Source organism: Aplidium turbinatum, chromosome 15, assembly GCF_918807975.1.
Source record: "Aplidium turbinatum chromosome 15, kaAplTurb1.1, whole genome shotgun sequence".
Classification (NCBI taxonomy): Eukaryota; Metazoa; Chordata; class Ascidiacea; order Aplousobranchia; family Polyclinidae; genus Aplidium; species Aplidium turbinatum.
Genome location: NC_137486.1, coordinates 13,678,484 through 13,691,581, shown reverse-complemented (window position 1 = coordinate 13,691,581; position 13,098 = coordinate 13,678,484). Strand labels below are relative to the sequence as shown.

Genomic DNA, 13,098 nt, shown 5'->3' with positions numbered 1-13,098 from the left:
CATGAAGATTGAAGACCCCTTTTGCCAGCAATTACCTCCAAATGCGTGAATCATATGAAAAAGTCTGGTCTAAGTTTACCAACAGCAAGTGAAAAAAATGGACCTATTTTACAACATACTAACTCACTACTGCTGTATTCTGACAACACCTGCGTAGGCTAGAGTCACCTTATTGTCGAGATCTTCCAAACACCACACAACACTGAAATCGGTAATATTATTTCATCACGCAAGTGCATTGCACTGGTCTTGTGCACAGTAAGTTCATACTACAGATAGCAATTTGTACATAACTAAAGCTTGTTGCGAAGTGACGCCATACAAAGCGCATTCCCAGACAGAAAAATCCATCCTGTTTACATTGATTCAACATCTGCAGACGCAATATTAATGTAAAAATGACGGATTTTGCTGTCTGGGTTGTGACAAATTAACAAGCAAAACTTTTGCGTTTGTGAAGTTCCAAATGAAATGAAGTTTGTTGGGGAAAAAATTCAAGTGTGAACTTGAGGACTCGCGAGCAGCTTTCCCAATGATCTAAATTAACGTTCAACTAACGCCATCCCATGATGCATTTATGTGAAACACATACACTTTGCTTGTAAAGCGGGTAGGATTTGAGTTAGCCTACGTAATATTTGCATAAAAAAATGATACAAAAAGTTGTTTAAAGAAAGGAGTACATTACGAAGCGAAATATCTAATGACAAAAGTTGCTGAGTAACATAATGACACGACTATCCGTCGAACGACGGTTTATGAAGGAAGGTAATTGAAACGAAATTTCGTATATATTAAAAAAAAAAACGATTTCCTTTCTCAATGCAATGGTTTCCTTTTCGATAAACCGTCATTTCGATAAAGCATCGTGTCAAGGGTTAAACTACGTGCTTCCATAATGATGTGATTTGTAACTCATTCTATTTAAAACAGAAAGATAAAACAATAGTCGCCTCACACTACTTGTAGCTACAACAACCTCATGTCACCGCAATGCGAAAGTTTCAGATTCATCGCCACAGGATGTTGTGTGAGCATCACTTTTGACAAATCCGGGATATGCTAAATCCACACACACAGTGTATGCAAATGTACATTCGCAACATCAAACTAGTTCAAACAGACTGTTTAAGATATCACGTCAAAAATTTAGGATCGCTGTCAAAAAGACAAACAAAAATGGATTGAATGATAAAAAGCAAATAGCCTATTCAAAGTAAAAAATAGTGATTAATTATAAAAGCACATGCGACAATTTACACAATAAATAACGTTTCTTGTCAACTAACACCACAAAAACTTTTCAATACAGTAATGAAATACGTTTGAAACTATGAATTTTTGTGTACAAATTGGTCACACAATGAGTTAAGTAAGTTATGACACAAAGTGAAGTTGTGACAGCTTTGTGATTAAAAAAGTGTAATTAGTGCGTTATTTTATAGCACATATTTTAATATATGCTGTACACTAGTGTACAGTTATCTCCCACACCGCATTATGTGCATTCATAAACATGCCGGAATTATTTCACACAAATGCTCGAAGGTCGGACGCGATGGGAACAGTGAAATATCTGGCGTCAAACAACGACGAAAGAATTAGTATCTCTTGGGAGATGGTGATCTTGAGCGGTGCTGCATCCTCCTCGGACTGCTCTCTCTCCCTCTGCTGTATTGAGGAGGAGTCGGAGATTGATAGCGAGTCGGAGACGGAGATCGGTGGATCGCATTTTCGTAGCCGGCTCTGAAGCGCTGAGACACGGCGTCCAGAGACCGATCAAGTGCGGTGTTGGCGGCTGTGCCAATATGGTGGTTGCGGATCAACTTCTCAAGGCGAGAAATCACCTCGTAGTCGGGAATTGCTAATGTTGTAACGTCAAGTCCGAGCATTCGAGCAATCACCTCACGGAAATCGACAAGCTGAAATGAAGTCACAGTCATAAATAAACAATTGTGACAAAATTGGATTAAGCCTACTTTTTTTTTTATCGAGCTAATCATCAAACAATCATGTATTGTACACCTCGATGGCTCTGTAAACAAACACCAGACTTTGTGAACAAAAAAAGGGGCAAAATTCAATGATTGAAAGCTCTACCAGTTTGTGAAGCTTCCAAAATTAAAGTTTTCTCATTCCGAGAATTAAGATTTCAAAAATCAATGAATAATGAAAGCAACCTACCTGTTTCTCCCTTCTGGTGACTTCCTCCAAAACCGCTTTGGTTGACTTCAGGTCGCCAGTGACAGCGTCAAGCTGAGACTGAAGCCGCGAGTTGTTTTCCCCAGCGTTCGCCTCAGTGGCCGACAAGTCTCGTTTCACGATCGACAGCTTCTGTTTCTGCCTTTCCTTGACTGAGGAAAGTTTCCCAACGCTGCTCACCAACTCATCGATCTTTCTGCGTTGTTCTAACGTCACTGCCTGAATAATAATAATAAAAAGTAGATTTGATTTTTTGTGAAAAGATAAGTTGCAGGAAGTTTTAATTACTTTTTTGTAACCTTAGCACGTCTCTGACAAGTTGGTACTTCCAAATGAGCCAGCTTCTCCAGTATAAGCAGTAAAGATATTTCCTCATAGTTGCAGTGAACAGTAGCAGACAAACTGAGCAGTGCATACTTATTTGTAAGCTAAATTTCATAATTTGATAACCCACCTTCAGTTGATTGGTTTCAGCCAGTTGTGCTTTCAACTGAGTCACTTTTACTCTTTCGTCACCAAGTGCGTGTTGCAATCGCTCGACCTTGCGATGAAGGCGCTGAACCGTGACGATAGCGTCATCACGGTCAATAGCAAGAGCGCTCCTGGTTTGTTCCTTCTCTTCAAACTGCGCGATCTTCTTACGCAGCAATTCCATGTGTAATTCCTTGCTCTTCAGTTGTTCTTTCAAAGCTTTTACCTAAATGTAAAAGTCTATTTGCAGTTTGCTGCTGGGACTTTTGATATAGATTTTAGGATTTAATGGGTTTAGAAAGCGTCATGTCATCAAGTCACATTAGATTTCTTACGCATGTTCATTCTAGTACATTCGTTTACCTTTCTGTGAAGATTGTAATTTGAAGAAGTTTTTTCCACCAAAGCGTCAGACTCAAGCTTAGCAAGTTGATGGGCTCTGGCCACCAGAACGTCAGTGTTGAAGTCGTAGCCCAAGTCAGCTGCCACCTCATCCATCTTCATGGCCTGCGCTATCTGCTGCATGAACGCCATGTACTGCAGGACAGAGATGATTTGGAGTTTAACAATAGAAAAGTGATAATTTAATATGGTTGCTCACATGCAAGCTGACATATGAGGACCAAATCCCGGCCTCTGTCCAACCACAGACTTTTGCATGTTCGTGAAAGTTATCATCGAAAATACTAAAATGCCTGCTTAAAATAAGCTTTTTTTTTCGTTACGGACGCCAATGTCAAATCTCTAAAAAAAAATAGAACTTTTTGAAATGTTGGGTCAGTGTATGCAAGAGTGAAATTTTAAAAACTTACTAAATTGGGATGATTGCACAAAAATTGAAGCAGAAATAATAAAAATTGTATCTTTGTGCATTTCTCAGGTCACCAGTTGTACTGAGTAAATAAATCGAAAGCAAATACACCACGACATGGCAACATGAGTTGTTACTGATTGCTTGCATCACTTTCATGCACACCTTTGCTTTATCATTTCTTAAAGTATCCCGGAGGACATCCCCGGAAGCAAGTTCGTTCTCGAGGTCCTGGAGACGGTTCTCTTGCTGGTAGGCTGAAGTCTCCGCCTTCTTCGCTCTCCGGATGCTCTCGTGATGCAACTCGCATTGCCGCTCCAACTGATTGCTCAGCTCCTTGACTTTTGCTTCTTGCAAATCTACTTGCTAGAAGAAGAGCAAAAACAAACTTTTGTGAAATTTACAAGAGGCCCAATAAGTACATTAACGTGTATGTCCGTATGGACAAAATGTATTTTAGTCCGTTAACTTCACATTTTACATCGGGTTTGGTTCTATTTGTATCTTTAGTAAATTTTACTCACTGCAGAATGATGTTCAATAACGCTTTGTGCGATGAGCTGGAGTTATTGTGAAGCCAAACGAACGGTGCAAATCATCGCTTTTTTTAAGCAAAAAAACAAAACAATAAACAGCTTAATCATCTTGTCAGAATACATATAATCCTTTATCTTTTATAATGGCAACTTTAGTGTTGGTCAACACAAATTTTCCACAGCACATCAGTGATCACGCCATTCACGTGACTGTTGAAACAACTTGAAAGTAAAACAATATTCAAGAGCTCACTGATTTTCGTTCTCTCTCGCTGGCTGCTAGTTCACGTATGCGATCCTTAATGGAGTCCTCTCGTGGTGCAACCTCAAGATAGGGATCGCTTAGGATCTGAAAAAGAGCAGGATTATATGCATAATCGTGTCTTCTAGGCTGGGTTTGCTCACTGAAAAAGTTTGTCCACGTTCATGTTCCTCGGCAAACCAACGATAAAAAAATCTTTTTTTTTCAGTAGAAGTCACTTCAAGTTGAAGCAATGAAGGAACAGTATGCGTTGCTTGGTTAACTATATCTAGGTTAACAAATAGTAATAGACTTTCGACACCAACTTTCGAAGTGATCAACACTAACCTTGGCCATCGATTCGCAGAATGTCTTCAATTCGTTCCTTGCAAGGTTTTTCTCATATTCCAGACGCTTCGCCTCTTCACTAAGCATATTCGCCTGCAACATTTAACCAATCATAAGCACAGGATTACAGTCGGCTGCGTGGCCAAGTAGTGAGAGCCTCTGTTAGATGATCGAGAGGTAGGTTCGATGCCCACAGCCAGCACACGTGGCTGTGTTATGGCAATACACATAACGTCATATTCAAGGTTAACTAGACCGTTGGCTTTCTTAAGCATCTTCATTCACTATCGAAATATATTTATCAAAATCTATTGCATTCACAGGTTAGCTTTTAAAAAAACTCCTTTTGTGAATTGAAAAAAAAATCTTTTACTCTGTAGCCTAATAACGCCCAGAATGATATGATTGTAAATATGAAATAAAACCATTATATGAATATTTGAGTACATGTAATCACAACAGCAACCACTTCTAAGATGGAAAAACACATGATTGCTGTGACATAGCTGTTACCTTGGCAACGGTTTGGGTGAGTTCATCACGTGACGAAGACCACGTTTTGTCATTGGCCACGAGTCTTTCTTTCAAAAGTTCAATTTCCCGCTCCAGACTTTCCTTATCGGCAATTGCATCGTCACGGTCCTGACGACAGCAAAATATTGTCTCTTTAACATGCAGTAATGCCAAAGCATGCAAATAGTCAATCTCCGTTGGCAAAAGATGCCTATTTTAAATCATTTACACATTTAGCGACGTTAAAACAACCAGAAAAAGGCAACTTTTGCAGCCTTGGATATATTCGGTTACACATTCTTGTTGAATCGGTTGTGGACTAGAACCAAGTAGATTAACTATATTAACAACTTGTTTACCACAAGCCTAAAAACTGTTCAAATTTGGTCACCACACGTCATCTACCTTCCTCAGCCTGTCAAGAGAATTTGAAGCTTCCGAGTTGTTCTTCTGTTCCTTCCCCACCTCAGCTACAAGCCTCATGATGGTTTCCCTGCTTGCCTTCGTCTCGAGACTGTGTTCGTTCAGTGCGTCATCCAGGGTCTGCACCTTGCTTTGGAGGAGAAGTTGATCCTGGGTGACCTCTCTCGACTAAAACAAATGTTAGAAACTCAGTTTAATAAGTTAGATATAATAATCATAAAAATAATAACATCAACAAAACTGTGTTCCGAACCGCTCGGTTAGTAGTGAACAAAACTTTATTCAATAAATTGCCGTTAAGTTTAGTGGCATGAGTTTTAAAGGCGATTGTATTTTGTGAATTAGTTTGCTCTCGAGCACGCTTCAGCGTTCGCGTTTTGTCGCTTCTACCTTTTCCCAGACTCCTGCTATTTTATGGCAAGTGATATAGTTTTTTCTTTGATGGACGGAAATAAAAACAAGAATGAATGAAATGATAAAAACACCATTTAAATTGTAGTGGAAGTCTGAACTTGACATACAAGTGTTGTTTGTTCTAAAACGATGCTCATTATTTTTTAAGTCCTGTATGAACAAGATACTGAAGAAGCCGCCTTTACGACAGCGAAAGCTTTATCAGCAAAAAACACATATATCCGAACCTGGCTGAATTTATTTATTTGATGTATTAATTTTTCCAGCATTGCAGAAAATTTACAAGTAGGTAGCCTAAGGCGCTTAAGCCATGAAAAAATGAAGTCGCTAACTTGGCAATTAAGAACGTTTATCCACCTGGTCACATTGAAAGGAAATAGTAGCACGTTCAAAGTTTTTTCTGCAATCTTACCCTGTCCACAAGTATTTGCACTGCGTTTTCCAAGTGTCCACTTTCAGTGTCGATATTCAGTGCATCTCCTATTTGTGTGACTGCCTCGTAATATTTTCGTTTGAACGTATCGACTTCTTGTTCCGTTTCTTCTCTCGTCAAAACGTGGTTTCTGGAAATTTAAACAAACTGGTCAGTGAAATTGAAGACTTGAGCTCAAAAACTACTTCAGCCACATTTTTTAGAAATTGAGTTTTCACCAAAAACAATTTACTTTCGTTATAAAACACGCGTTGGTGCTTGCATAGAAATGAAAGATGTAACAACTCTGAAAAAACTTAAATTTGCTTTATCTCAAAAGTGGTATTTTAGAGTTTAGACTGAAGTAGTTCTAAGTCAGGTCTTAATTTGTCTTTATATTTCTTTGACAATAACGCAATATCCTCTTGTGATGTACTTCATACATGTAAGAAGGTGTCATGTAATACCAGGGGGTGGTAATGAAAGAGATAGATATTCTACAGGCTGATACACAGGTTGACAGGCTACAGGCTGACAACCGCTAGGCCAGCGGTTGTCAGCCGGGGTCCGTAAAGCGTTTTCAGGGGGTCAGTGAGAGATTCCCAATTTACAGCATGATTGATAAATTACGCCATTTCAAAGTTGTTTGTGCTTTATTTCTACATTTATAGTGGTTCTCAAACTGTGCGTAACGACGTCCAAGTGAGTCATTTGAAATTTCAAAGGACATCGCACAAAGGTTCGGTTTCCTAACTAAAAAAATTTACATAAATTTCAGATAAAATTTTCATAGAGGTCCGTGATCGCTGGGAGGCACTAAAAGGGGTCCGCCAAGACGAACATGTTGAGAACTACTGCATAGACTGCTTCAGCTCTGCCATGAAAGTTTTGTCACTGTGAACACCTCAGAAACGAGATATCCTAATAACAATTACTGGTTTTAGCTCTTTTCAAACTGCACGTCGTTGTGGCTCGCAGGATGTGGTTCTATGCTCATATACTTATTACACCCTGCATTTTAACACAAAATAATCCATTCTTTTGCACAAGCTAAAGATTGTGAAATGTTAAGGAAACGTAAATGTACCTTAAACGCGATTCCAACTCGATAATCTTCTCCTGGGCCTCCCTGTTCTCTCGTTGCAGGGCTTGAATGGTCACTGTTCCTTTGGACGTAATTTGCTCTAGTGTCCCGGATTGTTCTTCTGCTTGTTGAACGTGCTCTTTCAAAGTCTATTGATGATGCGGATATACAATGTAGAATGTCCATAGCTTACAATGTCTAATGTCTATATAAAACTAGCAACTTGAAAGCAAGCATCGCAGGCGCATTCCGTTAGGCGAAGATAAAACTATGGCAACAAAATCGTTTTTACATTTTGTGTGTGAGTGAGTGAATAAAAATCTACTGTGGCAAACTATAGTTTACAATACTCGAGATAGGGTTTATCACAACAAAGAGAATTCACATTATAAAACCGGTTGTCTACTAGATTCAATATGGATGACAATTTAGCCACAGGAGCATATCAGTTAAATCGTATTACAAGTAGGCTAACTTGGCTTGGATCACATTACAACCAGCAAAAGTTGTCACTTTTACATTATTTCTGCGTAACCAGAACTTGGAAACTTTTACAGAGTAGTGCAGGCTCGATTATCACCTGAATTACTGAAGACTGTCTGGCTGAGTTTTCTTTCATAAGCTGCACCTTCGACCTCAGTTCATGAATGTAGTTATCTTTCAGATCCAGCTTCGATTGCAGTTCACGGATCTAAATTGAAAGTAGGACTAAAATAATGAAATGCATGAAAAAACATCTAACGCTTTCAAAACGATGAAAATTTAACTCAACAAAAGATTTGCCCAAATCAGAAAAATAAACAATTGTGTAGAACCCTATACGTCTGTGCAATATAGCATGTGCACCAGTCTTTGCATGCCAGAATGAACATAAATGCAGTTAAAAATCTTATAAATGCAAATATACTACTATTATTATAACAAATCTCAAAACTTGCCTCAGATGAAACATTTTCAATCTTCATTTTAGCAGCAGCAAGCTCTGCATGCGACGAATCATAAGCATACAAACGAGATGATCCTCTGTTGTCATGTGGGGAAGTGGCTTCCATCTGTAATGTGTTCATCATTATCGCAGCATTATTTCAGACTGAAAGTACTGCCAAAAGAAGTTCTGTTGCTAGAAATTTATGGATGAGGATAATGTTCTTGTATTTGCATTTGGTATATTTTTCGTACAACTGCAACCTTTTCTTTCAAATTTAATGTATTGGTTAGGAACTTGTGCTTCAAACAGCTTACCATTGCATCCATCAGCTCCGTGTTGTCCAAACGAGGCGACCTGCAAGCCAGAACATGTTAGCAAAACAAAGGTACAGTAACTGATAAGTTAACTGCCATTACTCAAGTAGGCAGCTATGCTAAAACTACAGTAAATGGTAAGCCGTTTAATAGCTAGCAATTCGGGCCACTTATTTTATTTTTTTTGTAAACAAAAAAAGATTTTTCATAAAAATGTTTTTAAAAACAAAAGGAACTTAATGCTGATTGATTGATTGATCGAATCTTTATCCTCGCACTGGAAAAGCTTCTTGCTGAGCTTAATCCTGGCAGTTTCGCATACTTGTGGAGGCTTTGAATCACTGACGCAGGCCCGGTCACCGAGACTGACAGAGTGAAGTTTCCGATTGTTGAAGTCTTGTTGCCGGGGAATTATTCCATCCATTAGATGCCGCTGCATGGAGAGCAGTCCTTAACGTGCGTTGCTCAAGCGCACACCCCGAGAGTCGAACCAGCGCAGCTTGATCTTGAAGCTTCTTCGTTCCAGAAGTCACGCGCTAACCAACTGAGCTATCGGGGCGGATGCAAATGGATACATGATGATGGATGATGACGGATGCAAAACGATGACAGATGCAAAATGCAATGGATTTGTGTCAAAACAAAGTAAAATCTTTCAATATAATTTTCTGCTAAACACTTGTAAGTCTGGATAACCGGCATATCAAGTAGTTTCATTACAAACTCACAATAAAATAAAGTAAATAGTATCTCACCACATTCTTGTTTAGAAAAGCACCAGGCATACTAGCGATCTAGCCATTTATGCACAATGCACTATCAATCTGATAGTAAGTTAGGACTTCTGATTACTATGCCAACATTTATTTAAATGCAAAAATAATATGATCTCATATGATTTGAAACAAATATTTCCATTTATTACAAATCATGAATGTTTACTGTAGACATGCTGTATAATGACAAAAGTGGCTATGACAATGTCATTTATGTATGAGCACACAAAACTTAAGAAATAAAAAAGCATATCCCGTACAACCTAGAACACAATCGTTGAAAAAATTTACTCTACAAAAAATTTCAAAGTTGATGATTTAAAACAGATAAAACTAACTCACGTCGTAGATAATTCAGCAATTAATCCATCTTTTTTAGCAAGTTCTCTTTTGTAAGCTTTAATTTGTTCTTGCAACTAAACAACATGAATTTACATTACATTATTATGGAAGCATATGTCATTTGTGTAGTATTAAGAAGAAATAAGAGAGTAGTGTATTTTAATAATTGCAATTAAATTTTTATGCATTGCTTAGGCTGATTTTATAAAGATGCTAAAATAACCAAAACTGCATTGACAAAAGTATATTTTTACTTCTTGAACTTAATGTGAAAATAATGAAACATTGTAAACTATGCAAATTGCATTAATCACTAGTTAATTAAATTAATCAATGTATTAATTATATCGAAAAAATTATATGAATATCAACACATATATACATGAATTACCTAACTTGAGTTGATGTCAGCTCACACAATAGTTAAGTAAGAAAAATTATGTCGACGTTGTGAGGGACATTTTTAGTATCTTACTTCAAGCGCATGTTGGTCTCCAGATGGACGGTATGATGATGACAAAAGGCCACCATTTTGGTTGACATCAATCAAATTGTTATTTTTTACACCTTGTGAGAAGGAACTCATTTTATATTTAAAGAGATACTGTAATGTATGCAATAATATAGTTAAAACTGGTTTTATTTTATCAATATTGTTTAATAATATTAATAGTAGCCTATTATCCTACTTACTATTAATATTATTAAATCATTTACCAACTAATTAGTAATCATGTTTTAAACACTCTTATATATTGGAGAAAAACTTTTGTCATCAAATTGTTCATAAAATTAGAAGTTGACTGGTAGCCTAACTGTATTTAAAGCAGTACTACCAGATCTTTTTTTTTAATATTTTTTGTAGTAACGGGGGTATTATGAAATTGATTGATTATTCAAAGTTTTTTTGAACAGAAGCAGTATATCTGCATATTTAAATTATATTTAATCTGTCAGTATTTTATTTAATTATATCTCTATTTTTATAATATACTTTTTTTCTGAACCCACATGGTCACACTGCTTAGCCAGTTTTCGGTAATTTTTACTTTGCTGAGTCTTTTATGATATCAACACTATTTTGGAATTCGACACTCAAGGTAAAAACTTCAGGAAACTTGTCACTTTTTGAATTTCTTTTGTATTATAAACTTTAAATTGCACTTGTTATACTTGCAAATATGCAAGGGTTGATTGTAGGGCTATTTTTAAAAATTACAACAGACAAAATAATTTTTTTATTTTTTCTCTTTCTTTTCTAGGTTTGGTGGCTGTGCATTTTTAAGATAGTGTTTTCAAAACAATGTTTTATCAATGCATATTTTAAATCTTTTGGTTTTGTCATCTTTTTCTTTTGTTGGTGCAAAATTTGGGTATTTACCTTATTGCTTTCTACATGTTTGCACCAGCAATGAAAAATAAACTGAATTGAAAAATAGGTATTGTTTTAAAAAAAAGTAAATTGTATATAACCAATAAAGCCAATATACAACACGAAATACAATATACAACAAGGTATACTTGATGTAAAAATAAAATGCTCTAAAAACAACTAAAAATATAAAACTTTTCAAGACATTTGCTGTAAACACAATACAAAAGATTGTTGAATTTACATCATTTTGACATTTTCTCTTATATTTATTATCTCTAAACATTATGACACCCATCTGTTAGCTACTGCTTGATGTCTTTGTCAATGAAGACCAGGCCCATCTGCATCATGGTTGATTTTTGAATCTTTATCCTCGGACTGACAAAGCCTTGATAGGTTATTCCTGGTAGTTTTGCATACATATAAAGGCTTTTGACGCAGGGCCGGTTATCAAGACTGACAGAGTAAAGTTTACCGATTGTTGAAGTGTTGTTGGAGAGAGCAGTCTGAATAGAGAGCAGTCCTTAGAATACGTTGCTTTAGTGCACACACCAGTGCCGCTTAATCTTAAAGTTTCCTCATTCCCAAAGTCATGTGCTAACCAACTGAGCTATCGGAGAAGAAGAGATGATCAGACGGTCCTTGATTATTTGGCCTGCCATTTGCACCTCACCACACTGACAGGCAGCACTCTCTGCCAAACCTAACATACCAAAGTGACCAACAGCAGTGAGCAAGCAGTCAACTTGAAGTGTAGATACGTAAAAAATTGCCAGTGAGGCAACAGTAACAGCACACAGTGACCTTCTGTTTCAACTTAAGGTTATCATCAATGTGCAGTGAAGATCTTGAACTTGCAATGGAATGTCTGGTTTTAAAAAAAAAAAAATTAAAAAAGAGCAAAAGTTAAAGTTGATATTTCTGCATTATGCTGCTTATACCTGCTGCTGTTTATGCCTTCTAAGTAAACTACTTGACATTTCATACAACACTAAATACACTGTGTAGGCTACAGGTTTTAGAAATGCAATATAAACATGTTACAACAGCAAACTAAAAGCCAAGCAAAGAAAATAACATATAAACCTGCAGCTAGCTAGACAGTTTATCTACATAATTCAACACCAAAGTATCTGTACTATACACCAACATACACATGTTAATTGTAACTGACACCATAAAAAAAGTATGTTTCCTGTCACAAAGGTAATAAACACAATCTTTAGAAATATTGGTTGCCTGGCAACCGTTGGAAGCAACTTTATCGGGCGGCTTTTGTGACGTCGTTCCACATGAATGCGCTATATAGAATTGAATTAACGAAAGGGTGCCGGCTTTATCTGAATCTGCACAATTCAATTCAATTCAATTCAATTTATTTTTCTTTGTCAGAATGCAAAAGAAATGATATTGAGAAAAAGAAATACAGTAACAAAACTAACAAAAGGAAAAGGTGGCAAAACCTTAATGGTTTAAGACGTGCGTGAAAGGATCTAATATTGCGGTATATGCATCAATAAATATAGTCAAGCACGGCCACCAAACCTGATACTTTAAAATAAGTTGATGAATTAGTTAAGAATCAGTCGCCTCCTCGTTCCTGGAACAACTGGAGCGCCAATTCTTAAAGCAATGAGAACACGACTGAACCCAACATCACAAAAACAAACTAATATACACAGTTACACACACATATTGAAATTACATAACGGACTATCAAAACAAGGACTATTTACAGATTTCATACAGAAATAAAGTGTTCGCAGCAACGATATTAAGTAGCCTATATATTGTAGAACAAATACATAATATGGCAGCTCATTATCAAGATAAAATAGTTAAAAAAGCTTTGTTTTTTAAATTAATTTCCTGCGCATGTAAGAGCATAACAAGCATAAGAGCATAATT

The 13,098-nt window shown here is 36.8% G+C and overlaps 1 protein-coding gene across 1 annotated transcript; it reads right to left on the bottom strand.

Annotated features, from left to right (window-relative positions):
• Positions 1-209: 209 nt before the first annotated feature.
• On the bottom strand, positions 210-10,412 carry LOC145784266 (coiled-coil domain-containing protein 170-like). The gene is made up of 16 exons (XM_082596054.1): positions 10,291-10,412; positions 9,816-9,889; positions 8,698-8,737; positions 8,394-8,507; positions 8,036-8,146; positions 7,459-7,604; positions 6,372-6,522; positions 5,528-5,713; positions 5,123-5,251; positions 4,610-4,702; positions 4,274-4,369; positions 3,650-3,850; positions 3,037-3,210; positions 2,657-2,899; positions 2,185-2,421; positions 210-1,922 (listed from the first exon to the last, which is right to left on the bottom strand). Exons 1-16 carry the CDS (start codon positions 10,399-10,401, stop codon positions 1,602-1,604), a joined length of 2,427 nt encoding a protein of 808 aa, XP_082452180.1. The 5' UTR covers positions 10,402-10,412; the 3' UTR covers positions 210-1,601.
• Between the last annotated feature and the right edge of the window lie 2,686 nt (positions 10,413-13,098).

What these genes read in the sequence shown, in the direction of transcription:
- LOC145784266 (XM_082596054.1), bottom strand. Translation starts at nt 10,401, where the DNA reads ATGAGTTCCTTCTCACAAGGTGTAAAAAATAACAATTTGATTGATGTC. An exon ending in GAGACCAACATGCGCTTGAA is followed by an intron (nt 9,890 to 10,290) that starts GTAAGATACTAA and finishes CATGTTGTTTAG; the next exon opens with TTGCAAGAACAAATTAAAGC. An exon ending in TCTGCGAATCGATGGCCAAG is followed by an intron (nt 4,370 to 4,609) that starts GTTAGTGTTGAT and finishes GCTCTTTTTCAG; the next exon opens with ATCCTAAGCGATCCCTATCT.